This window comes from Rattus norvegicus, chromosome 19 (genome assembly GCF_021556685.1).
Source record: "Rattus norvegicus strain SHRSP/BbbUtx chromosome 19, alternate assembly SHRSP_T2T, whole genome shotgun sequence".
Classification (NCBI taxonomy): domain Eukaryota; kingdom Metazoa; phylum Chordata; class Mammalia; order Rodentia; family Muridae; genus Rattus; species Rattus norvegicus.
In genome coordinates this window covers 20,676,059-20,703,312 of record NC_141552.1, presented here as the reverse complement: position 1 = coordinate 20,703,312, position 27,254 = coordinate 20,676,059, and the positions used below count along the sequence as shown (strand labels likewise).

The 27,254-nt window shown below is 46.2% G+C and overlaps 2 protein-coding genes across 2 annotated transcripts in view; one reads left to right on the top strand and one right to left on the bottom strand.

The window, feature by feature from the left end:
• The window catches only part of LOC147999059 (disks large homolog 5-like), an 80,176-nt gene extending 52,955 nt beyond the window's left edge, over positions 1-27,221 (bottom strand). The window contains exon 1 of the mRNA XM_087595989.1: positions 27,065-27,221. Coding sequence (XP_087452115.1) covers positions 27,065-27,191 — 127 coding nt within the window. The 5' untranslated portion in view covers positions 27,192-27,221. The remainder of the gene's footprint in view (positions 1-27,064) is intronic.
• Positions 1,066-5,363, top strand: LOC147999060 (disks large homolog 5-like). Its single transcript, XM_087595943.1, has 5 exons — positions 1,066-1,167; positions 2,235-2,394; positions 3,587-3,730; positions 4,363-4,525; positions 4,870-5,363. Exons 1-5 carry the CDS (start codon positions 1,086-1,088, stop codon positions 4,897-4,899), a joined length of 579 nt encoding a protein of 192 aa, XP_087452069.1. The 5' UTR covers positions 1,066-1,085; the 3' UTR covers positions 4,900-5,363.
• Positions 27,222-27,254: the final 33 nt, after the last annotated feature.

The window sequence follows — 27,254 nt, the reverse complement described above, 5'->3', positions numbered from 1 at the left end:
TGTATTTTTTCTGTATTTTTCTTATTTATTTATTTATTTATTTATTGCTTTATATGTTGTCCGGAAGATAGTTCAAGTCATGGATCTGCCCCCAAAATTTGAGCTTTGCTACTAATACTTTAGTGTATGCATTCAAAAAAATAATTTGGTTTTTTTTTTTTAGTACGATAGATGCTTTTGTGTTTTGTGGGGTGATCCATGAAACAGAAGTGAAGATGCTTGTTTCTTATTCTGTCCACTGAGTTATGTCTCTAAGCTTGTCCTACTCCTTTGGCTGCACCCCCCCCCCCACACACACACACACATCTGCTGACTATTTTATTTTTCAGATGAAATCACACATTATAGCTTAGAGAAGCCTGTAAGCAATCCTGCTTTGGCAACTTAAGTGCAAAGAGGAGAGCCCCACACTCAGCCTGAGGGTGCATTCACTGGTGAATCCAATGTTTCAGTTTCCTCTGCTAACAGATCACCACATTGTTGCCAGGACCATAATGAATGCAATTCTTTCTCCTAAGGAATCTGGTGGCAACTGTCAAATGTTAAGCACAAAGCTTCAGGTTGTACCTATAACACACACCCACATCGCAACCTACCCTACAGGCTATTTCTGCGTGTGATTTCATGCACCTGCACATGATGAGACAGGAGACGTCTTTGGCTACTTATAGGAACTGGTGTGATTTCTCAGTAATCTTTAATGGGTAATATTGCTGACTGAGGAGAATTTGAGGTAGGATGAAACATTTCTGTGCAGGGATTGGGGAGGAAGCACTCATTTAGATACATAGCAATGACTTAGGTTTTTCCAATCAAGCCTAGAGCCAAATTTGGCTTTGGAAGCATGTGGTGCTCAGTGGCTATGCCACAGGGAAGTCTCCTCAAAAGGGCACATCAGCTTTTGCTCAGTACAGGGAGAACATTAGCAAGGAGGCAAAGTCTGTTCTCCGTGACATCAGCAGTCCCTTCGTGGACATTCTATTGTCTCCTAGAGAGACCTAGGAATCCCTGTGATGTCACCAGTATCGTTGTGACAACCAATTCCCTGCTTTTTCTCTTAGTGTCCAAAGGATATATCCACAGACATGTTTGCCCGTCTTTGTAGGCGCTTTGGGAGAGTTGATGTTGATAGAGAAGAGTCTAGAGTGAAGCAAACGAAACCTAAAGGTAATGATGGACACAGGACATGGGGAATGTGGAGTAAGTTCTGGGCAGTGTATGTTGAGCTTCCTGTCAGGGGTGTGTGTGGGGGTCTTCTGCTGGCCTTTTTAGTAATGTGCCACAACCACTGGAACATCTCCACAGATATTGAATCCCATGATTATCACAATTCCTGAAAGTCAAGGTTTTCACATCATTAGTTTCTCCATAACCACATGGAGGATATGGCAATGCCTATGCTATTATTGGGTGAACTTCTAGTCTTTATTTTTACAGTGCATTCGGTGTGTTAAATTGATATAATAACACAATCAGGAGCCATGGATGGTATAACTTTTCTAAATTAAACAGGGCATCAATGTACTTCACTTTCATTGCTTCTTTAAATTCAGTGTCTATCTGACAGTAGTAAGAGGGAGAGAACTGTGCTCCTGGCCATGACCTTATATTATTAGAACTCCTCTGACTACCTCTGGCTGACGGGGCCAATCTTACCTTCATTTATTAGAGGTTCTGTGTGGCAGATATTTTTCTACAGTAGCCAAACTATATAGAGCAGGTAGAGAAAGAACCTGTAACCTATTGGCACTACTGGGGCATTTGTCATTTCAATAGGGGGAATTAATAAGTCTGTTGACCATGTCCTCCCCCTACATGACTTTTTAATGCAAAGTTATTGGACTAGAGTAACAGTGTAGGATATGTGAGTATCCCTGATCGATCAAGTCATTGTGGATGCTGAATTGATGATCTGACATCTGAAACCAGAGGGGTGAGGGTCCTGAAACCAGGTTGTAGTCTGCGTTCCTGATAATAATCCTGGCGAAGGCATCTCTCTGGTACTTGTAAGCCTGTGTGGGCGGGCATAGGGAACACCTGGCTGCTTACATCTCTTGGTCTCTATATAGTAGTGGGGGAACTGTGATCCACTTAGGATGCCTCTTACACATAGACCAAACTCCTTGCAGTGACACTGGCTTCCAAGCATGTTCTCCTGTTTGGACCTCACTGTGGTCTGTGTATGCTCTATGCATTCGCCCCATGTGGGTTCACTTGTGTTCTTCTACTTACAGAGGCCTGCAGACAGACGTCATCCCCTGAAAATGTCCAAAACAAGGTGCAGGCCAATGAGGAAGAGGAGAGGCTGAATAGAGAACTGGAGCTAACTACCAAGGAGAGAAATGAGCTGACAGATCGCCTCCTTTATGTGACAGGTGGATCCATGAGCAAGAGGTATGCATTGCTCCAAGAAAACGACCTTGTTCTAAACCTCATCTCCCATAGAGAGGAGATGCAGAACCTGACCCTTACTGAGGAGTGAGTTTGGAAATGGACCCTCTGATTCCACCTGTTGAAAATCTGAACTTGTGATCTGAGTGAAGATTTCAGGGATAAAGTCACTTGGGCATGAGTTCCCAGTGTACAATTGGAAAGCCCTTGACAGGTGGTAGCTTTGCAAGGTTCTAGGTGCTGTGAGTTTATGGAGAGTGTTTGTACTTGCTAGGAAGGTGACTGAACGCTATCATCTCCTGGCAGCACCCTTAGGTGACAGGTCACACAGTGTTCATATCAATGCTTAACTAGAAGTCCTAAGGCTCAGGCCTGTTCCTTCTTGTCTCTGTGCCTTAAATTCCGAGACAGTAATGGTGCATACATTTCTACTGATTCTCATTGTGCTCTTTCCATATTTGTCTCTCTTTCTCATTCTCTGAGTCTGTTTAATTTTCTTTTCTTGTGGGTGTGTCCCAGTTTGTGTGTCTGTGTGTGCACAGGTCTGCATGCATATGCACAACTTTTATATGTTTCTGTGTCCCTCCACCCTTGGAATTTAGGGGTCTGTTTTTTGACCTCAGGATTTACCTGTATAATAGTTTCATGGAGGTGTGAGTGCTTTATTTTGGAAGCCCCACTTTCAACAGCACAGTTCTTTGCCTGTGTGGTCACATTTGTCTATACATTTGTATGCCTTGGGCAGATTATAAGTTTGTGGCAATATCTGGTCTCATCTCCAGAATTATGTGTACTGTCTGCCTCTAGAATATTAGTTATTCGGCTTGTAGCATTCCACTTGTCAAAACAGGAAAAATGAAATCAGAGGTTTCTGGAAGTGTGTGTGTGTGTGTGTGTGTGTGTGTGTGTGTGTGTGTGGTTGGGTAAGCTCTGTGGCCTAGGCTCTTGACAGAATAACAGGTTTGAATGCAGATCCAGCCCTCCTGATTGAAAAAAGTGAGCCAGGGGACCCTTTATCTGGGTGCTTAGCTTCTGTTGTCCTGGGCACACAATTCCAAGTTTCTGAAGCTGAAGAAGATCCAAATATGTAGAATTCAGAAAGTGTCCTTCCAGAGCTGGGGTAGTACAGGACGCAGCCTGAGTTCATATAATCCTAAACCTCGATGTTCATTGGGTTCTATCTTCCTGGGGCCAGCCCGTACTTCAGGCCAAATCCATTTTATGAAAACTTGAAGATAAAGGAGAAACAGGTCATGTCATTACTGCACAACTTAGACACAAAGAACATTGAACATCGTGAGAAATTTCAGGAGCTCAAGAAGGAGATTAACTTCTATCGGTAAGTACTGGTCAGAAGGGCCCATCACTTGTGGAATATCCATTGCTGCCTCTCTTTGTTCTGGACTGGAGAGCCTGCAGCTCTGGGTCCATGTCTTCTGCTGTTTAAATATCACTGTGCCGTGGGTCTTTTGGACTCAGTTTCAGTTCCATAAGAGACTGTGACTTCTCACCACAGTGTCTATGCATCTTTAGAAGGCTCTGGATAGATCTATACTGATTCAGGCATCAGAGTGTTATTAGGCCGACCTGGGCCTCTGGGGTCATACCAGGTTTAACAAAGCTGAATGTGTGGACCACATGGTTAGCATGACCTCCCTTGGTTCTACTGTCCTCTTGTGGTTGTTTACTGCCTACTAATTGATGTTGCCCCGATGCATTGGGCTTTCATGGATAGTTGTAGATCCCTTGTTCTTTTGGAGAGACATGGACTCTTATTGGTGCTTGGGTCACAGAAACAATTTATTCTTCCCTGGATTGGCCGTTTGCTGTTTGTGCAGCAGCCTTACATGTATGGAGATGTATTCTACGAAGTCTTTATGGGAATCTGGGTCCTGGTGGAGTTTGTGGGATTTGGCAGTTGGAATGGGAGGAAGAGGCTTCAGGATCTTACTATGCAGAGTGTGTTTCCAGCAACCTGCACAGCCGGCTCCTGATGGACCAGGCATGTATGAAGAAGAAGTTGGTCACATTGAAGCAGGAGTGCAAGGAGTTACAGCGATATTTGTTTGAGTTGAACCCGAATGATGAAGACGAACAGGAGAAGACCAGCAACCTCCAGACCCAGCAAAATGTGGTAGGAACAAGCAGCTGAGTCAGATTAACAATGTCTGATACCATTTGCCTATTGGATACATCTTTGCTTCCCCTATCATCTTTCTAATCTCCCCACCTCCAGTCAGTCACCCACCTCATGTGATAGAGTTATTCATTGCTCTGTCTATGCACAAGTATTCTGGGATGTTAACCACTCTTCAGAAACTGAATTATGGGCAATTATACTTCTCTGCCCTTTTTGAAACTGCAATCCAGAAATGGTGACAGAGGAATAACATATCACATGAGTGAAGGCAGCAACTTGACAGCTGGTATGCGTGTCCCCACCACATCCGTGTCTTAATAGCTGCCTTCTTCTCCCAGGTCTCAGGAACTGCAGGAGACATGGAATAGGACGGATCCCAGGAAGACAGCCCCCTGAAGAATGAGTTTCTCTCTCAGGAGTTCCCTGTGACGACAATCCTCACAGTCAAAGACTTTTTGTGGGTGAATATTCTTCTTCTCAGATAATTTCCTCAATGTATAGAGACCCTACATTTATGTATCCGTATGCCAGCCTGTCTGGTTGAGGTCTTTCTCCTCTCTCATACCGACAACACCATTTGAGAGACAACTGAGGGGACTGCCTTGACATCTCACGTCCTAGAGGAGAAACAGCACTACAACTGTGTTTCTAAATGTTCATTAAGAAAATGCTGTTAAGAAATGTTTTTGGTTATGATTTTCATTGAAGTTTTCTTTTTGTTATTTCATAGTTATATATTCTTGTTACTGTTTTTCATTTTATACCATTTTAGGTATTCATTTTATTCCTGTTTTTTGTAAATTGTACTCCTTATGAATAAAAATTGATTTGAAACTCTTGACTCTTAAGACCATCTTATTCAAGGGTCCTTTCCCCTCCTGTAGACTTAGAACTGACAGCTGGATATGGATCTTTGCATGGACCAGGCAGCATGGGTAAATAGGGAATTCAAAGCCACCAAGGGGTACACAGGGTGATAGTGTCTTTTGTGTGGATAATGTGACTTTTTTTATGGACACACACTTTATGATGTAATCACTGACATACTGTATCCATGCTGTCATGTATTCTTCTCATCCTAACTATATCAGTCTACAACACACATTCCTTATTGACTGTGTGCACCAGATATTGAGTAACACACACTCATGCCTGTAGAGCTGCAGAAAAAATGACAACTTTCACAAAGGAATATAGAATAATCCTAATTGAGAACCATGTGCCTCAGTTTTTCTTACAATACAGCATTAGTATTAAACCACAAAGATAATGACCATTAACGTCATTTTGGGAAATAGGTTTTTATAGGTGCTGTTTCACTTGATCATTCATATGCTGTGTTTTTTATTGTTGCTGATTATATTTATTTTTATCATGTAACTCAATGGATCTTTTTTTTTCAAATGTATGTCTGGGCCACTCCTCAGTGCATTTCCCTCATGATCCAAAAGAGGGAATAGCATTCCCCATTGTAGATGATTGTTAGGGACCATGTGGTTCTTCTGAGAGAGCAGCAGATGCTCTAACCTGGGAGTCATCACCACAGCTCCTGCAGGTGGCTTTTGTCCTTCCAGGGCATGTGCTATACTAGATGGACGCCATCATCTCCCATTAAGGAGAGAGATCTCAGGAGATGTGTATGTACAGGTGGTTGAGCGGTGCCTGCTCAATGTGGCAGCCTGCTAGGCATCCACACCGGGCTCTGGTGCCTCCACTGCTCATTGTGCATTCAGGATCACCCTCCAGCATCACTCAGTTTCAATTCCAAACAGATCTTTCACTTACTATCGATGATTATATACATTAAGCACATCTGATAAAATACTGAAGAGACTAGCCTCCTTCTACAGGCCAACTTGGCATAATGAATTCTTTTGATAGAAAGCAAGATAATTATCTTAATCTATGCAGGTCAGGGAGGACCTCAAGAGCATCCATAGTGAATGCAGACTGCAGCTGTGACCACATGTTTCTTTTGCATAGCACGTCTGTGCAAGCCCAGAGCTTAGGTGGGACAGTTCATGTTTCACCTTTTACATGGAAATCTGTGATTGTATTGAGAAAGTATATGTTCCACGGGACTCATTTCCAATTTATGGAATTAAACTGACTTACTGAGAGTGGAGGTGACTCAGAGTGATAAAGTGAAGAAGAATAATCCAGTATGTCTGCAAACAGATGCTGTCTCATTAGGGCTTTTCAATGCTCAGCAGCTGGAGAAGCAAGGGAGAGGCATTGGTGACTCTCAAGCTTAGGTCCTCTAGTCATTATAAGCTGACCATGACACAAAAAGGGTCATAGGTATCACACTAGAACCTAGTAACTAGATTTAACCAACCTATCACATTAATGCTATGTTTGGTGCTATTTTTTGCCCTCTTAGGACCTGGAAGAGGCTTGGGGTTTTCTAATCCTACTCATAATGTATTATCCTTCCCAACACTATGGGCTTTGTTCTGTTAATGCTAACAGCGCCATCCAATACCTAGGATACTTTCTACTGACATGTGTGACATGAGACAAAACAGTCCCTGTCATCCCTCACCTGAATAAACTTCCTTAGAGGAAAGTGTAGGTGGAGGGTCCTTCTTTCCTCTCCAAGATCGAGAAACATTTCCAGTCTTCAGACAAGTGTGTCAGCCATTGTCCACTGACTTTCTTGAGATGTCCACAATGTCAGCTGAGTGAGGGCAGGGCAGGGCAGGGCAGGGCAAGGGATTGGGGCAGGGCAGGGTAGGGCAGGGGATTGTGGCAGGGCAGGGGAGGGCAGAGCACTGGGGCAGGGTATTGGGGCAGGGCAGGGGTTTGGGGCAGGGCAGGGGTTTGGGGCAGGGCACAGCAGGGCATTGGGGCAAGCAGGGCAGGGCATTGGGCAGGGCATTGGGGCGGGGCAGGGCAGGGCATTGGGGCAGTGCATTGGAGCAGGGCAGGGCAGGGCAGGGCAGGGCAGGGCAGGGGATTGGGGCAGAGTCCATGAGATGTTAGTAGGCAACAGGCCAGCTGGGGCTAGTGTGGGTACAGGGCTTCTAGTGTGGGTGTGAGAGGAGTAAATTAGGAATGGTCAGATTCTGATGCAGCATATAGGCGGGAAGCAGCTTAGACCATCTCAGTGCCATATAGAGACATTCTAGACACTGATGGGCAATGTCGGGATAGTAGGGTCCCATATAGTGCTCTCTGCAGGTGTCAGGAGAGCATACAGTGGCTCTGTCAGACTTATGACAATCAGGCAGGCACTGGGTGCAAGTGAGAATCATGGGACAAGCCCTGTGTGCAGCCTGGTTTTGGGACATTCCCAGGTGCCCCATGGACTGCAAATTAAAGGCAAAGGACACAGGGAAGCCAGCAATTCCCATGCACAGGACATAAATACCTGTAGATCTTACTAGAATTTCCATAGACTATCTGTCACTCGTCCTCATTATAGAAGGCACCAACATTCTGCCCTCTACTTCAACTTGGTGAGACAGCTATTCTAACTCCAGCAGGAAGGCCTCAGGGAAGACAGTAAGAACTCACAAGTGACCCCTTTTACTATTGAAACAGGGTCTTCCTATGGAGCCCAGAGTGGCTGTAGGATACTAATGCTCCTGCCTCACAGTGACTAGAATTCCAATCCACCCTCAAGAGCAGTTGATTCATCAATAGATCAGACTAAGGACATGTGAGGCTCCAGGGTGCTAGGATTACCAGGGTCCTAGTAAGTTTCTCCAGCCTAAATTACAACCTGAGTCAGTGCTGCTATTTGGGACACCGCCTGATGCCCAGTGACATCAAACCTTGGAACTCTTTGTCAAGCATAAGCTGTTATGGGAATGAAGTACCCACACAATAAAAACTGGTCTGGATACTCCTAGGTCAAGAATCCCCTGTTGGAAATGCCTTGGACCGCAAAATTTTAAATGCTAGATCCTTCTGGCTTTTAGAAGATTTATAAATACAAAAAAAGAAAGATGGGCATAGTAATTTAAGCCAGTGATCCTAGTCATGGGAAACTGAGTCAGAGTGATGGAAGACTGTAAGTTCCAGGGCAACCTGTGTTTCAGGAAAAAAAAAAAAGGCATGGTGAATATTCCACTCAAGTAGAAAACAAAAGGGTTTCACATGGGCCCTGCCATCTACTGGTCAGCACTCTCATCACCACAGCCACAGGGAGACACTAGGGAACATTTCCCACTGTCTCTCTTTGGGATGCATTCCACCCCATGATTCTATGTGAGGAATCCCCCAAAGGTTGCATCATGTGAGGGACCTATAAAGTTCCAGGATTGGGAGAATTTAGGAGTTTATAATTAGGGATGATCTACAGCTGTGGCAAAGCCTTTTCCCAGCACATGGCAGCCCTAGGTTTGTCCCCAACAGTAAAAATAAAATCCCCCAAAATAATTCAAACAAAATGTCCTGAAGCCTGCGCCCTGACCAGTCTCCTCAAAAGTGCGCAGGAACCTGGGTCCACATTTAGGACCCAGCACGGCCTCTGTGACCCGTGAGAAGGGATCTAATATGGGAATTAGTACAGTATGACTTATCCTTGTGGATACCTTTGGTGACAATAACCACCTGACCCCTGAAAACCCATCTACCTGGGGGGCTCAGCACTCATGTCACCCAAAAAGCCCAGATCCTAGGGCCAGCATGGGCAGGTGGTGAAGAAAGTTTGTCTCTCGTGAACATCAGTTGCTGCTCCTGACCTGACTTTATCCTCAGGAGACAATGTCACCCCAGAAAGTGTGGGTGTCAATGGGTCTTCCCAGGCCAAGACTGGGATACTGCTTAAGTTCCACAATGCACAGCAGTGCTCACTCTAGAGCTAAATGTTCTACAGCTGAAAGGGGTGGGTGCTCTGCTGGCCACGCCCCTCCCCTGCAGTATTTAGTGCACTCAGAGTGGTGCTTCAGATGTGAGGGACTTCTTGAGGCTACTCCCATGGAGAATGGCAGATTCATCAGAACGGGGCACAGGGTGAGTTCAGAGCACAGCTGGGAGGAATTTAGGGATGCCAAGCCATGACTAAGACCAGATCCTGGGCTGACAGGCAGTTGAGCTGGAGAACTGGCATCCAAAGTGTGACTGCCTGAATTCCTCTTAGACCAAAAGCCCTGGATCTGAGCTACTTTGGTGCGTGCTCCTAAGTGGGGTCCCAGACACAGCTCAGAATTGGGGCTGTGCATGGACTTTGGTGCTGGCAGCAGGTGGCTTAGCCATAAAGTGCCGAGCTTTCCCATCTGTGCCCACTCAAACTCCTCTGTTTCATTTTAGGTGTGTTTGGTATAGTTTTGAGACAGGGTATCTTGTAGCAGCCCAACTCGCTTTGAGCAACAATGTAACAGAAAAATAACCTTGAATTCAAAATCCTCCAACCCCTCTGTCCCAAGTCCTGGAATTAAGACCTCCAGCTGTGACCATTTTACTGTAGCATAGGATCCATCTGTATTAGAGTGAGCTTTGGAAATACTGGAGCTCCGACTGTTCCTTAGAATTCAGGTTTCCTTAATTCTTAGCAGGAGTTTTGTGATGATGGGGATGACAGAGTCAGGAGTTACACTGGGAGAGGTAACAGTCCTGGCAGCCCTGAGTGCTCAGTGAAAGTCAAGACAGAAGCCTGCTGATTAGCACCTGAGTGAAAGTGGGAGGATTCAGAGTTCAAGAACAGACTCAGTTACATTCCTAAGACCATATTGCAACATTTTTGTTTCATTTTTGGCTTGTTTTCTTTGAGACAAGGTGTTAATTTATAGCCCTGGCTGTCCTGGAACTCACAATGCCTCTGCCTCCCAACGGACGGAATTAAAGGCATGTGCCAACATGCACTGCCACTAATTAATTTTTAATTAAACATGCTGGCACAATCCAGTAATCCCAGTGCTTAAGAGGCCGAGGCAGGCAGATATCTGGCTTCCTGACAAGTCTGATCTACAGAGAGCATGTCAGAATAGCCAGGGCCAAACAGAGAAACCTTGTCTCAAAAAACAAACAACAAAATGAATTTGTTTTAAAGAAGAGAGGAACGATTTAACAGAGAATTAGAGGCCAAGATCCAAATGATATTGGGTAGTACAGAGCCTAGCTTCTGAGATGAAACTGGACACTATGGGGTTAGGGTGGGGATTCTCATCTTGGACTGGGAGACAGAGGGTGACTTCAGGCATGGAAGGTTCAGTCAGTCATTAGTCAGGATTCTCAATCAAGAGGGTGTTGTAAGTTCCAAAATGTGTGAGCAGTGTTCTGCATGAGACTAGAAGAACCCGCCCACCTATACAAAACAGCCAATGAAGAGTAATCACAAGCATACGTCTGGAGGTCCATGGAGAGGTTAACATCCACCTTAGTGTGGATTCTTCAGAGCACAGGTGGAGAGGAGTAGAAGAGCTGATGGTGGCTGAGGCAGGAGAGGAGTTCGGGTGTGAATTTGAGCCAGTAAAGGAGCTTGTAGGTTGGGCAGAGCAATGAGAGGTCTAACAGCATAGCTGTTGAGATCCTTCAGATTAATTTGTCTTAAGAGCCTCATGCCATAGCCAGGGACAGGAGTAGATCTGACTATTGGGTGGCTGGGCTCATATAGCCCAACAGGTTTGTCCTTGCATCTGTGGGATTCCAAGTCTCTCCCTTTAGACACAGCCATGGAGAAGGTGTAGCAGTGAAGGTGCAGATGGCTTTGCAATGCTTGGCTTATGGTGTTGAGTACTTCATGCTCCACAGAGCTAGGAAATGTCCTAGAAGCCAGGGAGGCTGAGCATGAGGAAGACAGGTCTCTGGGAGAGAGAAATGATAACCAAAGTCACTAAGAACTTCCTGAATCACAGTGTCTGTTAACCATATATTTTATTTACTTATTTTTATGGGCCTGAGTGCTTCACCTAATAAATGCTTGTGCACCATGTGGTATGTGTGGTGCCCGTGAAGTCCAGACTGATTCCCTAGAATTGCAATTACAGGTTAATAGGAGCCACCATGTGGACACTGGGAACTGAACCTTGGTCTTCTGCTCTTAGCCACTAAACCAACCATCTCTTCAGCACCACCCCCCAATTGTATAGTCATTAAGATTTAACCATTTGGCCTTCAGTATTTGAATTAATACAGATGTGACAAGAGTTATAGTTAACATGGTGGTTCAGGTATAGACAGGCAGGCATCTCATTGTATACAAAATATGAATCCATCCTTCCTTTCTTTCTTTCTTTCTTTCTTTCTTTCTTTCTTTCTTTCTTTCTTTCTCTTTTTGATTTACTCTTGGAGACAGTGTTGTTTTTTGTGTAGCTGACCTGGAATTAGCTCTGTAGAGGAAGCTGGCCTGGAATTCAGAAATCTGTCTGCCTCTGCCTCCCAAGTGTTAGGATCAAAGGCCTGTGCCACACCACCACACATCCTTCTGTTTAAAGGAAAAATGTAGTCTTACAGGTCAGCATGAGTTTAGCCCCGGTATAGACATTTTCCTAGGCCTTAGGAGCTGTAGAGTTCATGAAGGATTTGCTGCCTTCCCCTTTAGCCTGGCTAACTATGAGAGCTGCACACCCATGGGTGTTTGCTTCACAAGAGTCTGGAGGATGAGGGTCACAGGCTGAGGTAACTGTGTAGAGCAAAGGATGCTTGGTGAAGGTCAAGTGGGTAAAATGCTGAAATGCTGAGAGAAGAGGCCTATGGTAGGCGCCTCCTACACCTGAGACTTCCAACCCCGAAAAGCAGGGGGTAGAGAGTGAGGATGCACAGTGCACACAGGTCAGGAAAAAGCCATGTTCCTGAAGCCTCCATGAGTGGTGGACAGGCTCTAGGGCACCATGAGGGACCTCAGGAGCTTCTGCACTTTGTAGAATTACAGGGTTATATGTTTCACATGCCCATGATTTGCCCCCTGCAGCAGGGAGAAGCCAACACCAGAAACCTCCAGCTCCCAGCCCTGCTTTTGCCATGTAGGTTTATCCAGAAAGAGGTTGGAAGTCCCTGGACCTGGAGTCTCAGGTGGTTGTAAGCCACCTGACCTTGGTGCTGGAGACTGAACCCAAGTCTTCTGCAAGAGCAGCAAAGACCTGTGCGCTGCCTGGCCCAGCCAGGGCTGTGAAATGGGATTTATTTTCATGCTGAACAAGCCCAACAACAGTTTAGGTCCCTAGAAGCCACGTAAACCTGGATGCAGTAGTGTCTGTCATCCTGCCCTTCCTACTGGGAAATATGAACCTAAAGTGGACAGTCTCTAGGATTAGGGGGAAGGGCTAGCCTAGCAATCACAGCCATGGATGAGAGGTAGGTGAGGACCTGTGCTCAGTTTGTCTCTGACCTTTACACAGGCACACACACACCTGTACTCACAGAAACGCCATACAGACATACGTGAAAAAGGAAATAAGAACAAACAACATTGAAAATACAGTATACTGGGGCTGGAGGGATGGCTCAGTGGTTAAGACCACTGACTGCTCTTCCAGAGGATCTGAGTTCAATCCCCAGCAACCACACATTGTGTCTCATAACCATTTCTACTCTCATATACTACCCTTTACTGTTGTGTCTGAAAACAGGGACAGCGTACTCAGATGGACAAAATAATTAGTTTTTTAAAATCCTTTTCTTAAAAAAAAAAAAAAAACTCTTCTGTGACACATGCTCATTGTGTGATTCCAAATGTCGCTAAGTCAGTAAAGTCCTATTGCTACATGGTGCACCAGTTGTGTCAGCCTTGGTAGTAGAATGGCACAGTTGAAAATTTGCTGGTCACAGTGACCAGGCAGCCTAGAAAGCTAACCATGTGCAGAGAAGGCTGTGCTGTGTCCTAGTCCTCTACCCACACTGCCCCTCATCCCTACGAACATAGCACAAAGAACAGATGAGGAATGTTCCAGGATTCTTTCCTCTTTGATTGCCTTACTAACCTAGCCCTGTGCTACATGTAACCTTGTCACATCCTCTGTCCCATCCCTAAGCCCTCATACCTGTCAGATAAGACAGGGATCTTGCTTTGGGGGGAAGCTCTGGTCCCTCTCTGTCCTAACAGGCTCTGAGCCATCGCTGAAAGAGAGTCCTCTGAGGACTGAGGGACATCCATAGCCAGTGCTCTGACTTCCAGGAAGGTTTGAGGAAGGGGGTCCTCTTCTTGTGGTGCCTCTAGTAGGAGCAGCCCACACTTGGGCCCAGCTCCCACTGTCAGAAAAAGGAGGGTGGCTCTGGTCTTTGCACAGCTCTCTAGCTGAATGAACAGTGCATCTCTCCTCTCTCTCTTGCAGGAAGTCTCCAGTCTCTGGTGCAGGTGCTGTTCCCAAGACAAAGGAAAGGAAAGTGCTAAGTGAGGGTTCCCGGGATCCTTTAAAACATTATCTGCATTGTCTTCATTAATGTTTCTGTTTAATTTTTTATTCCATGTGTATTGATCTCCTTGTAGGGGTGTGCATGCCAAAGCATGAGTGTTGAAGGTGGAGGAAAAGCCATTGGAGTCACTTTATCCTACTGTGCGGGGTCCCAGGCTCTGAACTGGGTCATTGAGCTTCTTTACAAAGAGCTTTCATGCTGAATTTCTTGCTGACTCTGATTTCAGGGAGAGCATCTCATACAGCCCAGACTGGCCAGTAAACTACTGATCATCCTACCTCAAGCATTACCATCTAGTTCATGAAAGGTTGAGTTATTGACATGAGGAACTGGGGATGGGCAGAGGTGCATGACTGAGGCTATCTCTGCTCAGTGGCATGCCTTTGGGGACAGATAGTTTTCATCACTGAGGTGTCATTTGAGTGCAGTGCTCCTCTGGAGAGAAGGAGTCTCTTTTGCCAGGGCATCAGGCTCTCCAGACAGGACTTGAAGGTGGAGGTCTGGAGGCCAGGCCTGCATTCCTCTTCAGAAGCTGCATTTACCACTCTGGACAGTGCTATAGCACAGGGTCACATATCCAGTTCCACCCTGAGACCTGCTGAGTCACATGCAGTTTGTGCTGAGAAGCAAACTGGGGTCTCCTGCAAGGGCAGTGTGTGCCTCTCAACCACTTACTCATGCTTTCCTTAATTGTACACTCGAAGTGGGGCGGGCATGACACATGTGGGGGTCAAACACAAATCAAGGGAGTTTTTTTCTCTTTTTGTATCAGAGAGGGCCTAAGGATCAAACTCAAGCCCTCAGGATTGACAGTGATGCCTGGACCTGGTGAGTTCAGGGTAGGGGATGAGGGTTTAGTCCTAGGGATGGAGCCCAGGACCTCACATACGCTAGGCAAGTGCCTAATCACTGAGCTACATCCCCAGCAGATGTTGGTTGCAAGAGAACTTGGGCCCTCACCATGCCAAAGGAGCACTCTATCACTAAGTGGCCCCAGCCTGGTAGTCTTGTTTGTAACCTCTGCTGTGTTTGCATGCTGCCTGAGCTTATTAATATAGCCACATCCTCAGGGTGACAAAAACTTCATGGAGACTCCCACTGTCAGATACCTGAAGACAGGTTTCAAAGAGAACAGGTAACCAGTGCAGAAGTCTCAGAGTGTTCGTGTGAAGTACATGGAATATAAGTCCCAGATGACAGAATGCTCAGAACACTGGTGTCCCCACTCTTGGAAGTAACCAGGGCCACAGATCCCAGTCTTTCATCACACCTGAAGACCCCTAGCTGGCATGGTGGCACATACTTCTCATCCCAGCACTTGGGAGGCTTAGTCAGGAGAATCTCCTGAGAACAGGAGTAGGAGGACAGCCTGGCCAACCCATCAGGTGTTACCTGCAGGTCTAGTTCCAGACATAATCCTAGCATGCAGTCATCCCCGGCCATGCAGGGAAAGCATCATGGCACACCAGGAAGCCAGTGAGGCCCATGTTGCTTGACTGGGCAGCTACTTGTTAGCCATAAGGACTAGGGCTCAGAGTGCCCAGAGGCTGTGAGACTGAGGGTTTCAAGGACCCAGCAGCAGGCCAGATGGTCTCAGCCTGGACTCGATACTGAAGAAGGAAGGAGCCCTGAGTCCTGGCCAAAGCTGTTAGTAGCCCCATGACCTGGGCTGCTGGTGGCTGCTGGGGTCAGGAGCAGTGTCTTGGTGGGTCCTGCTGTGGTGAGAGAGAGCAGCAGAACTTCTGGAGGACAGAGAGGGAGCAAAATAGAACAGGAATCCAGTGTAGAGATCTTAGAGTGTTTGTGTGAAGCAGAGCTAGGAAGTGGGTTGCAGGGGCAGGGGAGCAGCAGGCTGTTCCTGTAGAGATGAGTCCAGCAGCATGGGGTGGGAGAGTATCTCAGGGGAGTGGCTCCTGTCCTTCCAGGACAGTCTCCATCAGAGACTGAAGGGCTGGGCCTGAGAGGCTAGGGGAATTAGGGATGAGGGAGAGACTGGAGAGATGTGGGAAACGGATGCACCTAGGAGTGAAGCAGGGCCCCCAATGTGGGATGGCTGAGGCCCAACAGAGTTGTGTGTTGCTGTTCCTACATTAGGCCAGGCCAGAGGGCCCAAGCTCCAGCAGCCAGAAAGGAAGCCAAAGTGTCTGAGGAGGTCTGCATCAGATTGCTGCATCTCATGAGGGTCCCACCAGTGGCCAAGGCAGGATTTGTTGAAAGCAAGGTTGTGTGTATAATTGTTCTCACCTCAGAAGGGAATAGGTGGCCATGGCTCTCACAGGTACTGAGGGTGCAGGGACAGGAGACCTATGGACTGACCTTACTGCCACAGGGCGGCTGAAGGCTCTTGCTGCCTTCAGTTAGTTGTTATATTAACCTGGTAGCTTCATTTCTTGAGAAGCTTGGGTGGATGAGGTGTAGCAGATCAAGGTCCAGCTGTGAGGAGGGATCCAGAGTGTTCCATGGTTGGCAAACAGGTTCTGAGATCTGGCCTGTGCACTCAGGCCAGTGTAACTGTTTGTCTTAGCTGCAGGCTCAAGAGGGTTGAACTGTCACAGGATCAAACACCACATGTGCCCTGTGTTTTCCAAGCTTTCTCATGGTTGCAAGCGCTGGGCGATCTCACATGGACTTTTCCATCATTCCCTGAGCTCTAGGTGACTCGGATGGATCATGGAGATATCTCTAAGCCTATGCCAGCACAGCAGTGACATCATGGCAGTGTCCTCTAGGGTTCCAGGACTGGATCTTTTTTTTTTTTCTCTCTCTGCTGATACAAGGAATAAGACATCCTATAAAACAAGGCCAAGCCTTCCTAGAGTTGAAGCCCAGAACACACAAGACTCCCCCAGGGATGGGCCCATCCAAGAAGGTGTGGGATGTTTTGTGGCTTAGGTTGTTTCACGGTGAGTAGGAAGTGTCTAAGACGCATACATGTAGCTGCTTGGGAGCTGCGGAGGTCATGGGACGCCCTAGATCTGATTCTGCAGATGACTGTGAACATCCATGTGCTGGGATCTGAACTCTGGTCCTCAATCACTGAGCCATCCCACTGGCCCCTGGCTGTCCCTTCCTAGAATGTTTCTGTATTTCCTCCTACTTGATGCCTTGATGCTGGCTCCTAGCCCAATGGCCTTATATACAAGATGAATTCTATAAATGTCTTATAAACACTAAGTATCCTGTGAAGGGTACTAATGCCCTGTTCATAACAGGAAGGCTGAGGAATCCAGTCTGCAACAAAGAGAAGGCTGGGTGCTTTTCCTGTCATTCAGCATGAAGGGCCAGTCATGTTTTCATTGTAGCGTCCTGGTTATGCTATGGGTCTTCCTGGTGCAGCAGTCCTGTTCTGTGACAAACGATGTGTCTCCTGCAGGAGGAAGAGTGGTCGAGTCACAGTACCTGCAATATGACAAGAAAACGAAAAAGGTGATGAAGTCCTTGACTCCCAGAACCACAGGAAGTGGGTTAGGTGGAGGGCAAGTAGGGAGACAGCTGAATCCTGAAGGACACTGTTGGGACCTTTGCCAGGTGCCTCTGTGACATCCAGACTTGGACACAGGGATGAGTCTGGGTAGTCTAACATCAGCATATATCAGTCTCCATGGTCTACGGCCCCTGCACCTCCTCACTGCTCCTCTGGCTTTGGAGACCTCAATTTTGCCAAGCCTTTTCTTCAGGACCATCCCCTGGATCATCCAGGTGGCTCCTAAGAGACAGGCAGTGACAGCAGACATTTGGTATGGATCACAGGCGAAATTGTCATGGGGCTTTGTGCCATCCTACCCAGAATGCTGTGAAAGGCCCCACTTTGGTGGTGTTCACTTCTGGAATGCCCTGTGTGATAGTTTCAGCTGTGAATAACAAGGCTAGCAGTTTCTACTGCTGCCCACACAGGGCTCCAGCACCCTGAAAGCTGCAGTGCTCACCTAGAAGGGAAGCACATTCAGGACAGGGAGAGCCCTGAGGAGCTCAATCAACTTCCTGGTCATCCCTGCAGAGACACCTCACCCCTGCAGTGTGGTAATCCCCGCAGTGACACCTCACCCCTGCAGTGAGTGGTCATCCCCGCAGTGACTCCTCACCCCTGCAGTGTGTGGTCATCCCTGCAGTGATGCCTCACCCCTGCAGTGTGTGGTCATCCCTGCAGTGATGCCTCACCCCTGCAGTGTGTGGTCATCCGCGCAGTGACACCTCACCCCTGCAGTGTGTGGTCATTCCTGCAGTGACACCTCACCCCTGCAGTGTGTGGTCATCCCTGCAGTGATGCCTCACCCCTGCAGTGCAGACCTTTGGACCTGTGGCCTTCAGGTTCCGGATTATCTGTTAAACTCAGTTCATAATCAGAATGTTTTGTGTTCAGCCTCTGCCTGGACTGTACTCCAAGAAGAGTTCAAGGGTTTCTGTGGCAACATCTAGCGATCAAGCCTTAGCAAAAGGATTCCCACATCACCCTGCAGGCAGATTCCCATAGTCATCCCTAGTCCATTTAAGCTGCTGCTGAAGATGCCTTGAAGGCATAGCCACAGCGACCCTGTGTGTTCAGAGGTGATGTTTTCATTCAGGAACCTGATGCTGAGTCTTCTCCTAACCCAGCAGGCGGTCCCTGCATCAGGCTGGAGTCTTGAGTTTCTGTGTTGTCCTGATAACACCTGCTGTGTTCTCCTGGGGCAGAATGGATCTCAGAAGGTCTGGGCCAGTCTCACTGGTTGAGGATTCCTGCAAGGCCTCATCTCCAATTCCTGAGGGAAGGTGTAGGTTAGGAGAACGCCTGGATTTGAAATTCAGTGTTTTCAGATTTCAGGATTGGATGAGGGGAACTCAGCGTGTGCATGTATCCATGTGTCTGTATGCATGCACATGCAGGCCAGGGATGGACACCAGCAACCTTCCTCAGTCACCCTATGCCTCTCACACAAAGGAGCTCTCACACAGAAGCTGTGGATCACAGATGAGGTTGCTCAGGCTTAGAGTCCCAGAGATTCTTCTGCTGTGCTTCAAAACTTTGAGAGAGAGAAAGAGAGAGAGAGAGAGAGAGAGAGAGAGAGAGAGAGAGAGAGAGAGACAGAGACAGAGAGAGAGAGACAGAGAGAGACAGAGAGAGAGTGTGAGAGAGAGAGAGACAGACAGACAGAGAGAGACAGAGAGAGAGAGAGAGAGAGACAGAGAGAGAGAGACAGAGAGAGACAGAGAGAGAGAGTGTGTGAGAGAGAGAGAGAGACAGACAGAGAGAGACAGAGAGAGAGAGAGAGAGAGAGAGAGAGAGAGAGAGAGAGATTCTACCAGCTTGTACAACCATGCATGCACATATGGATGCCAGAGGGAAATATCCTGTATCTTCCTTTTCGAACAGGGTCCTAATCAACTATCAGGTCTCTATATCTTAATATCTAGCAGGGGTCCCAGCGTGAGCATAGCCAGGGCATACACATGCTTGGCTGTCAGGCAGGCAAGAGGCAGATATCTTGTTCTGTTTTTCATGGTTAATGCTCTTAGTGCCCTTGAGGGCCTGGCGGACACCTGCCTGGAGACTGCTGGATCTGATGCTGGCCTAGACAGCCAGGGCTATTGATGATGGATGTCCAAAGTGGCCCTCATTCTTGGCAAACTTCTCTCCTCTAGTCTAAATGTGCTTGGGTGTTTAATGCAAGGACTGGGTTGTAGTTTTCCTCTTCCATCCTGCTGCCTCCTTGTTTTCTTCAGTGGGTCACCTGCCCTAGTGAGGAAAGAGAAGTGTGTGAACCACAGCACCACCTGCCCATGCTTCTGCTTGCTGGTCTGTGGTATCTGTTGATGGAGAACCTTTCCTGTGGCGGTCAGTCCTGTTGCTGTTTGTGAGTTTTGAGTATTTACGTCAGTGTAGTAATGTGCACAGTCATCCTGGGAAACCCCACAGGAAGTTGGTCCCCAGGTTTCAGCACACAGAAGCACAGGCCAGAAGAGATGCCCAGGTGTTGAAGGAGGTCCGGTAGATGTGCTGTTAGTTTCCTGTGCCTGATGCATGATTGTCCCTTGCTTAATAAAATGTATACACAAAACTCTTTAAGTGTCCCACTGACCTCTGAGAAAGAACATCAAAGGGAAGATGGCTCTGAACTCTTAACTCCCTGTTCCTGTCCTCATAACAGGTTTCTGTAGCAGCCAAAGGAGAGAAGCCACCTGAGGGAAGGAAGTCCAAGACAGTGCCTAGGAGCAGAAGTAGGGTCTGGCTGTAGAGGGGACAAGTGGCTGGGTATAGGGACTCTAGGATCAGAAAAGAGGCTGCCTGGCATCTCCCACAGCAACGAAGACAGTCACGCATAGTCATGCTCAAAGGCCAGTCTGATCCACACTGTCCCTCATTTCCCAGGCGATTATAGATTGTGTCAGGTAGCAGTTGAAAACTGGCCATCAGGGCATGATTCAAGTGTTTATTAAGGTATCATGGCATCAAGAGTATATGAGGACATAGCCATATGTACACAGAACGACATGCAGATGCAGAGAGCAGGGAGGGAATAGCCAGGAGCTCCTGCTTGCTGCTGCCTTAGGGGTTCTACAGAAATCCCAGTGGCACTTGGGAAGTGGAGGCAATATCAATTAGGGATTGTGGCCACATGGGGAGATTGAGACCAGCCATGTGCTGTGGCATCAGAACACTGACCAGCGATGACAAAATGGAACATAAAAAACTGGTGCTCAGCTTTGATACTGCTGACTGCTGATGTGGCCAGGGGCCATCCGGTTCACCAAAGGCTCAGCCAACAGTTGTCTCTCCACTCACCAAATGTCAAAGAGTGGCCCAGCTCCACAACCAAATGTGTGCCCACATTGCAATGGCTCCGGTACTGTTTCACCTCAGCTGCGGAGATCTCAGGATCCATGAGTGTCCAGCACACACACACCCGAAAGAGACAGTCTTAGGGGTCGTAGGCAGCACTGAGGGTGGTAAGCCTCTGCCTCACGGCTCAATGGCCCTGACCTTGGCATTGTTTGGGCACAAGAGAGCAAAGTGATGGGGACAGACAACCTGCAGTCTACCACGCTGGAAGGGCATGACTAACACTGATTGATCACATCCATGTGACTACTGAAGCTTTTCCTGCTCTCTGTAGTGGTGACCTTACAGAAACCATGCACACCCGGTTTAGACTGTATTAAAGTAGCACACCATTTCAGGGTTCCCTGCAAGGTACCATGGGACAGTAGTAGCATGAGTCTGCATGTATCTCGACAGTTTTCACTAGGGACCAAACACACACACACACACACACACACACACACACACACACACACACACACACACCCTTTACTGACATGGTGCACATTCTTTGCACACAGAAGAAAGTGAGTAGTACTGAAAACACACCAATCATGGAATTGATGGAGGGAGTTGTGGGGAAGCTGGGGCTTAGAGTTACTTAAAGGCCCTATGCAGGCTCTCCTTTTGTTGGAGGAGAAACTTCAAGTGCAATGTGGTTCTTTATTTTCTTTCTCTAAAGCACAGAGGGCTAGGGTGGATCACAGGGCTTTGAGCATGTTCGGCAAGTACAGTCACAGTGAATTAAATAATAGGGCTGGAACCCTATTAATCTTCTACAGAATTACAGAGCTGCCTGGATGAAGACTCTCAGCTGAAAAGGTGGACATCTCAAGACAGGCACTGGACAATGGCTGACAGACTTGACTGAAGACTGGAAATGTTTTGGTATCTCATAGGAAAAGAAGGCCCCTCCCACTACACTGTACTCTAAGGACAGTTTATTCAGGTTAGGATGACATGAACTATTGTCTTAGGTCACAGATGTCAGCACAAAGTAGCAAAGGTATTGTATGCCAATGGTAGCATCAACAGAACAAAGCACACAGTGTCATGAAGACATAAATTATGAGTTTGTGTAGCAAGACCCAGGCCTCTTCCAGGTTCTTAGATAGTAACTGAGAACCTCAAATATGGTGGTGATGTGATAGTGTGGGGTGAATCTAGTTACAACTAGTTTGTATTGTGACACAGATGACACTTTTTGTGTCATGGTCAGCTTTTAATGAATGACTAGTCCTAAGCATGAGAGTAACCAAATACTACATTGCTTCTCTAGCTGCTGAGCTTTTAAAAGCCCTGGGGTGACAGCAAGCTTTTGTGGACATACTGCATTGGTCCTTCTGTACTTTAACTCTCTGAGTCACCTCCACTCTCAGCAAGTTAGATCAATTCCACAAATTGGAAATCAGTCACCTGGAAAAAATACATTCTCAATACGATCCCAGATTGGCCATGGAAAAAGGGTAGCTTGAACTGTCCCACCTAGGTTGGGCTTGCACAGGCCTTCTCTCCAAAAGAAACCTGTGTTCACAGCTGCAAGCTACACTCACTATGGATGCTCTGGAGGTTCCTTCCTAAACTGCTTAGATTAAAATAATTTTCTTGCTAACAATCAAAAAACTGATTATGCCAATCTGGCCTACAAGAAGCTAGTTTCTATTCTGTATTTTATCAGATGTGCAGAATACATATGGTCATCACTGATAATAGGTGAAAGATCTGCTCTAATATGAAAACTAAGTGATGCTGGAGGATGATCCTGACACACAATGAGCAGTGGGAACACCAGAGCTCTGTAGGGATGCCTGACAACCTAACACGTTGAGCACGCAGGCCTCAGTAAGTTCCCTGTGAACACACATCTCCTGAGATCTCTCTATTTAATTGGAGGTGATCCTGTCCACCTAATACAGCACCTCATGTGGAATAACAAAAGCCACCTGCAGGAGCTGTGGTGATGACTCACAGGGTAGAGCATCTGCTGCTCTCTCAGAAGAACCACATGGACCCTAACAATTGGGTAAAGTGTGTCAGTGATTACATCATAAAGTGTGTGTCCGAGACACAGCCACATTATCCACACAAAAGACACTGTCACACTGGGTACACCTTGGTGACTTTGAATTCACTTATTAGCCCAGGCTCCATGGAACATGCAGAGATCCATCTGTAGCTGTAAGTTCTAGGTCCACAGGAAGGGACAGAACCCTTGAGTAAGAAAGATAGTCTTAAGAGTCAAGACATAGAATTCAATTTTTATTCATAACAAATACATTTTTACAACAAAACAGGATTAAAATGAATAAAAATATTTAAAAATATTTGAAAGTAAAAATAGTAACAAGAACATATAAATATGAAACAACAAAAAGAAAACTTCAATTAAAATCATAACAAAAATACTTCTAAACAGCATATTCTTAACGAACATTTAGAAGCACAGACGTATTGCTGTTTCTCCTCTAGCACAAATAATGAAAGGCGGTCCCCCAAGTTGTCTCTCAAGTGCTGTTTTCTGAAGAAGAAAGAGAGTAAGACCTCAATCAGTCAGGATGGCTTAGTGGTATATAAATTTAGGGTCTCTAATAAATGACAAATTAACTCTGAGGAAGAATACTCATCCAAAAAATGTTGTTACCATTCAGGATGTTGGTCATCAGGGACTCCTGAGAAAGCAACTTATTCTTCAGGAAGCTCTCTTACTGGGGTGTGTCCAATTCCAGCTCTCTTGCACTTTCTGAGACCTGGGAGAGGAAGGCAGTTTTTCAGACACTGATTTGGTCGGGAAATGCAAGCCAGCTGTCAGAATGCTGCCTTCTACCACCTCAGTTCTATTGGACAGTCGACATGGACCTTTTAACTGATATCATTGTTGCTAACTCTGTGAGCAGGGCAAAATCTCCAGCAAGCCTCACAGTAATGTGGGCTGCCAATCTGGGACCCAGACTTATACCAGTGCAAACCAAGAACAGGGCAATGGGAAGAGACCTCATCAGGTTGCAGGAAGAAAGGAGATGTCCATATGTCTCCAAGGTTAAAGCCAATGACAAGTACTAATTTGACATTTGCACTTGGTTCTTATCCCAAAGGTGCTTCCTACACAAGAGGTCACATGACCACAGAGTGTCAATTGTTCAAGAACCAAGAAATTGTTCAAAACTCTACATAGGATCCAATCTATCACATGGATATGCAATTTTAGATATGTTATTCATCTGTCACCATTTCTAGACTGCAGCTTCAAAAAGAGCAGCAAAATATGCTTGCACAATAATTCAGTTTCTGAAAAGTGGTTAACTTCCCAGAATACTTGTGCATAGGCAGAGCAATGAACAATTCCATTACATGAGGTGGTTGGCTGGTTGTGAGTGTAAATTAGAAAGGTGGTAAGAGAAGCAAAGATGTATCAAATTGGCAAATTTTATCAGATATTGTTAAGCTAACACATCTGCTCATCCCTACCTGATAATGCTGGTTCTGGCCGTTGATGGTCTTTATCTTTCTTGTTGCAGTCAACCAAATATTTCTGGTTCAGTGCACAATCAAGATGTACCTCCTTGCTCTCCTGCTTCAGGGGGACCAACTTCTTCCTACATGTGTTCTCCATCAGGAGCTGGCTAAGCAGGTTTCTGGAAATACAGTATGCATAGTAAGATCATGCTGGCCCTTCCTCCCATTCCTACTCCCAAGTCCCACTAACTCTACCAGATCCCAGATACCCATGAAGACTTAATAAAATGCATCTTGATACATATAAGGCTGCTGCACAAACCATAAAGAGTTAATTCGGGGAAGAATAAATTGTTTGCTTGGCCTGACACCAATTAGTGTCCACACCTCTGAGAAAGAACATGGATCTACAACTATCCATGAAAGCCCAATGCATGGGGCCAACATCAATTAGTAGTGGGCCAACACCCTCAAAGGAGGTCAGTAGAACCAAGAGAAGGTCATGCTAACCATGTGGTCCACGCACTGAATTTTATAAAACCTGGTGTGACACCATAGGTCCAGGTCAGCCTAATAACCTTCTGCTGACTTCAATCAGTACTGTTCTATCTAGAGCCTTCTGAAGATGCCTAGACAATCCTGGGATGAGTAACAGTCTTTTAGTAACCTTTCTAATTTACACTCACAACCAGCCAACCACCTCATGTAATGGAATTGTTCATTGCTCTGCCTATGCACAAGTATTCTGGGAAGTTAACCACTTTTCAGAAACTGAATTATTGTGCAAGCATATTTTGCTGCTCTTTTTGAAGCTGCAGTCTAGAAATGGTGACAGATGAATAACATATCTAAAATTGCATATCCATGTGATAGATTGAATCCTATGTAGAGTTTTGAACAATTTCTTGGTTCTTGAACAATTGACACTCTGTGGTCATGTGACCTCTTGTGTAGGAAGCACCTTTGGGATAAGAACCAAGTGCAAATGTCAAATTAGTACTTGTCATTGGCTTTAACCTTGGTGACATATGGAACTGAAAACTGAGTCCTAATGACCCTGGAACACTGATGGGTAAATAGCACAAGAGATAGAACCAGAGCTGAAGACCGTCCAATCCAGAACAAAGAAAGTCAGAAATGGCCATTCCACAAGTGATAGCCTTTCTGACCAGGACTTACCTAGAGAAGGTAATCTCCTTCTTCAGCTTATGGTTGTTCTCATGGACCTCAGTGTTCTCCATCTCTAAGTTGTGCAGAATTGACATGACCGCCTCCTCCATTCTCTCCAGGTCTTCGTAATATGGATTTGGCCTGAAGTGTGGCCTGGCCCCAAATGATAGAATACAATGAACATCGGCATTTAGGAATATATGAACTCAGGGTGGGTCCTATATTACTCCAGGCTGCTGCCTGGATCTTCCAGCACTCAGTCCCCTGCCTAGCAAGTACAGAGACTCACCATAAACTCACTGCAATTACAATCTTGCAAAGCCACCAGCTGTCAAGGGCTTTGCAAATGCACACTGGGAACTCACTCTCCCTGACTTTATCCCTGAATTCTTCATTCAGACCACAAGTTCTGCTTTTAAATAAGTGGAAGCAGATGAGTCCATTTTCAATCTCACTCCTGAGGAAGGGTAAGGTTCTGAATCTCCACTATATGGGAGGTGAGGTTTAGCACAGGGTGGTTAGGGAGGCACAGCTTTCTAGAACCCAAAACCTTAACAGGATAAGAAAAAGGTGACCTTGCAGACCCAGGAATGAAACAAGAGCATTTGGTGTGATTCATACCTGTTCTTCATGGATCTCTCTGTCAGAAACCTCAGGCGATCTCTCAGGTCATTTCTCTCCTCGGTAATGAGCTGCAGCTCTTTAATCAGCTTCTCCTTTTCCTTCATGGCCTGATTCTTGCTTAGGTCAGTGCCATGGGAAGATGTTTCTATCCCAGCGTCTGTAGGTAGAAGAACACAAGTGAACCTGCATGGGGAGAATGCATAGAGTGTACATAGATCACAGTGAGGCCTAAACAGGAGAACAAGCCTGGAACCCAGTGTCACTGCTAGGCGATTGGTCTATGCTTAAGAGACCTCCTCAGGGGATCTCAGTTCTCGCACTACTCTATAGAGATCAAAAGATGTAAGCAGCCAGGTGTTCCCTATGCTGGACATCACGTGCTTATATGTACCACGGAGATGGCTTCTCCAGGATTATTATCAGCTGAACAGGGTACAGCTTGGTTTCAGGACCCTCACCCCTGTGGCTTCAGAACTCAGATGATAAATTCACCATCCACAAAACTTGAGTGATTGGAGACACTCAGATGTCCTACCCTGATACTCTAAAGCAACAACTTTGGATTTAAAACGCATTTCCAGGGAGGATATGTTCAACAGACTTATCAGTGTCCCTATGTGAAATACCAAATGCCCCAGAAGTGCGAATAGGTTACAGGCTGAATCTTGGTCTACACGTTCAAAATAGTTTTGGTATTGTAGAAAAATTTTTGTAACATACAACCTCTAATATATAAAGCAAACGATGACCCTGCCAGTTAGAAGAAATCGGAGAAGGTCTAAGAACATAAGATTATTGCCTGAAGCACAATCTCTCCCTGTTACTACTGTCAGATACCCACTGTATTTAAAGAAGCAATGATAGTGAAATACATTGCTGCCCTGTCTAAACTCAGAAAAGGTGGACCCTCCATGACCACTGATGGTGTTATTATATCAATGTAACAGAGCAAATGAACTGAAAAGTAAAGACCAGAAGTTCACAGTATAATAGCATTGGCCTTACCATATCCTCCCAGTGGGGATGGGGAAACTAAAGTTCTGAAATCCTTGACTTTAAGGAATTGTGATATTCGTGGAAATTCAATTCCTTTTCAGATGCTCCAGTTGCTGTGGCCCATTGCTAGAAAGGTCAGCTTAAGCCTGCAGCCACCCTGGCAGGAAGCTCAAAATACACTGCCCAGAACTTACTCCACATTCCCCAGAAGTGCTGTCTTTGTCCATCATTACTTTGAGACGAAAGGCCAGACTCCTTCACTCTAGTCTCTCCAGAATCGACATTCCCCCTCCCAAAAAGCTTGCGAAGACGGGAAAACATGTCTTAGCTTGTAACCGCCAGACTCAGACTGAGAGAAACTAGGGCACTGGTTGTCACTACAAC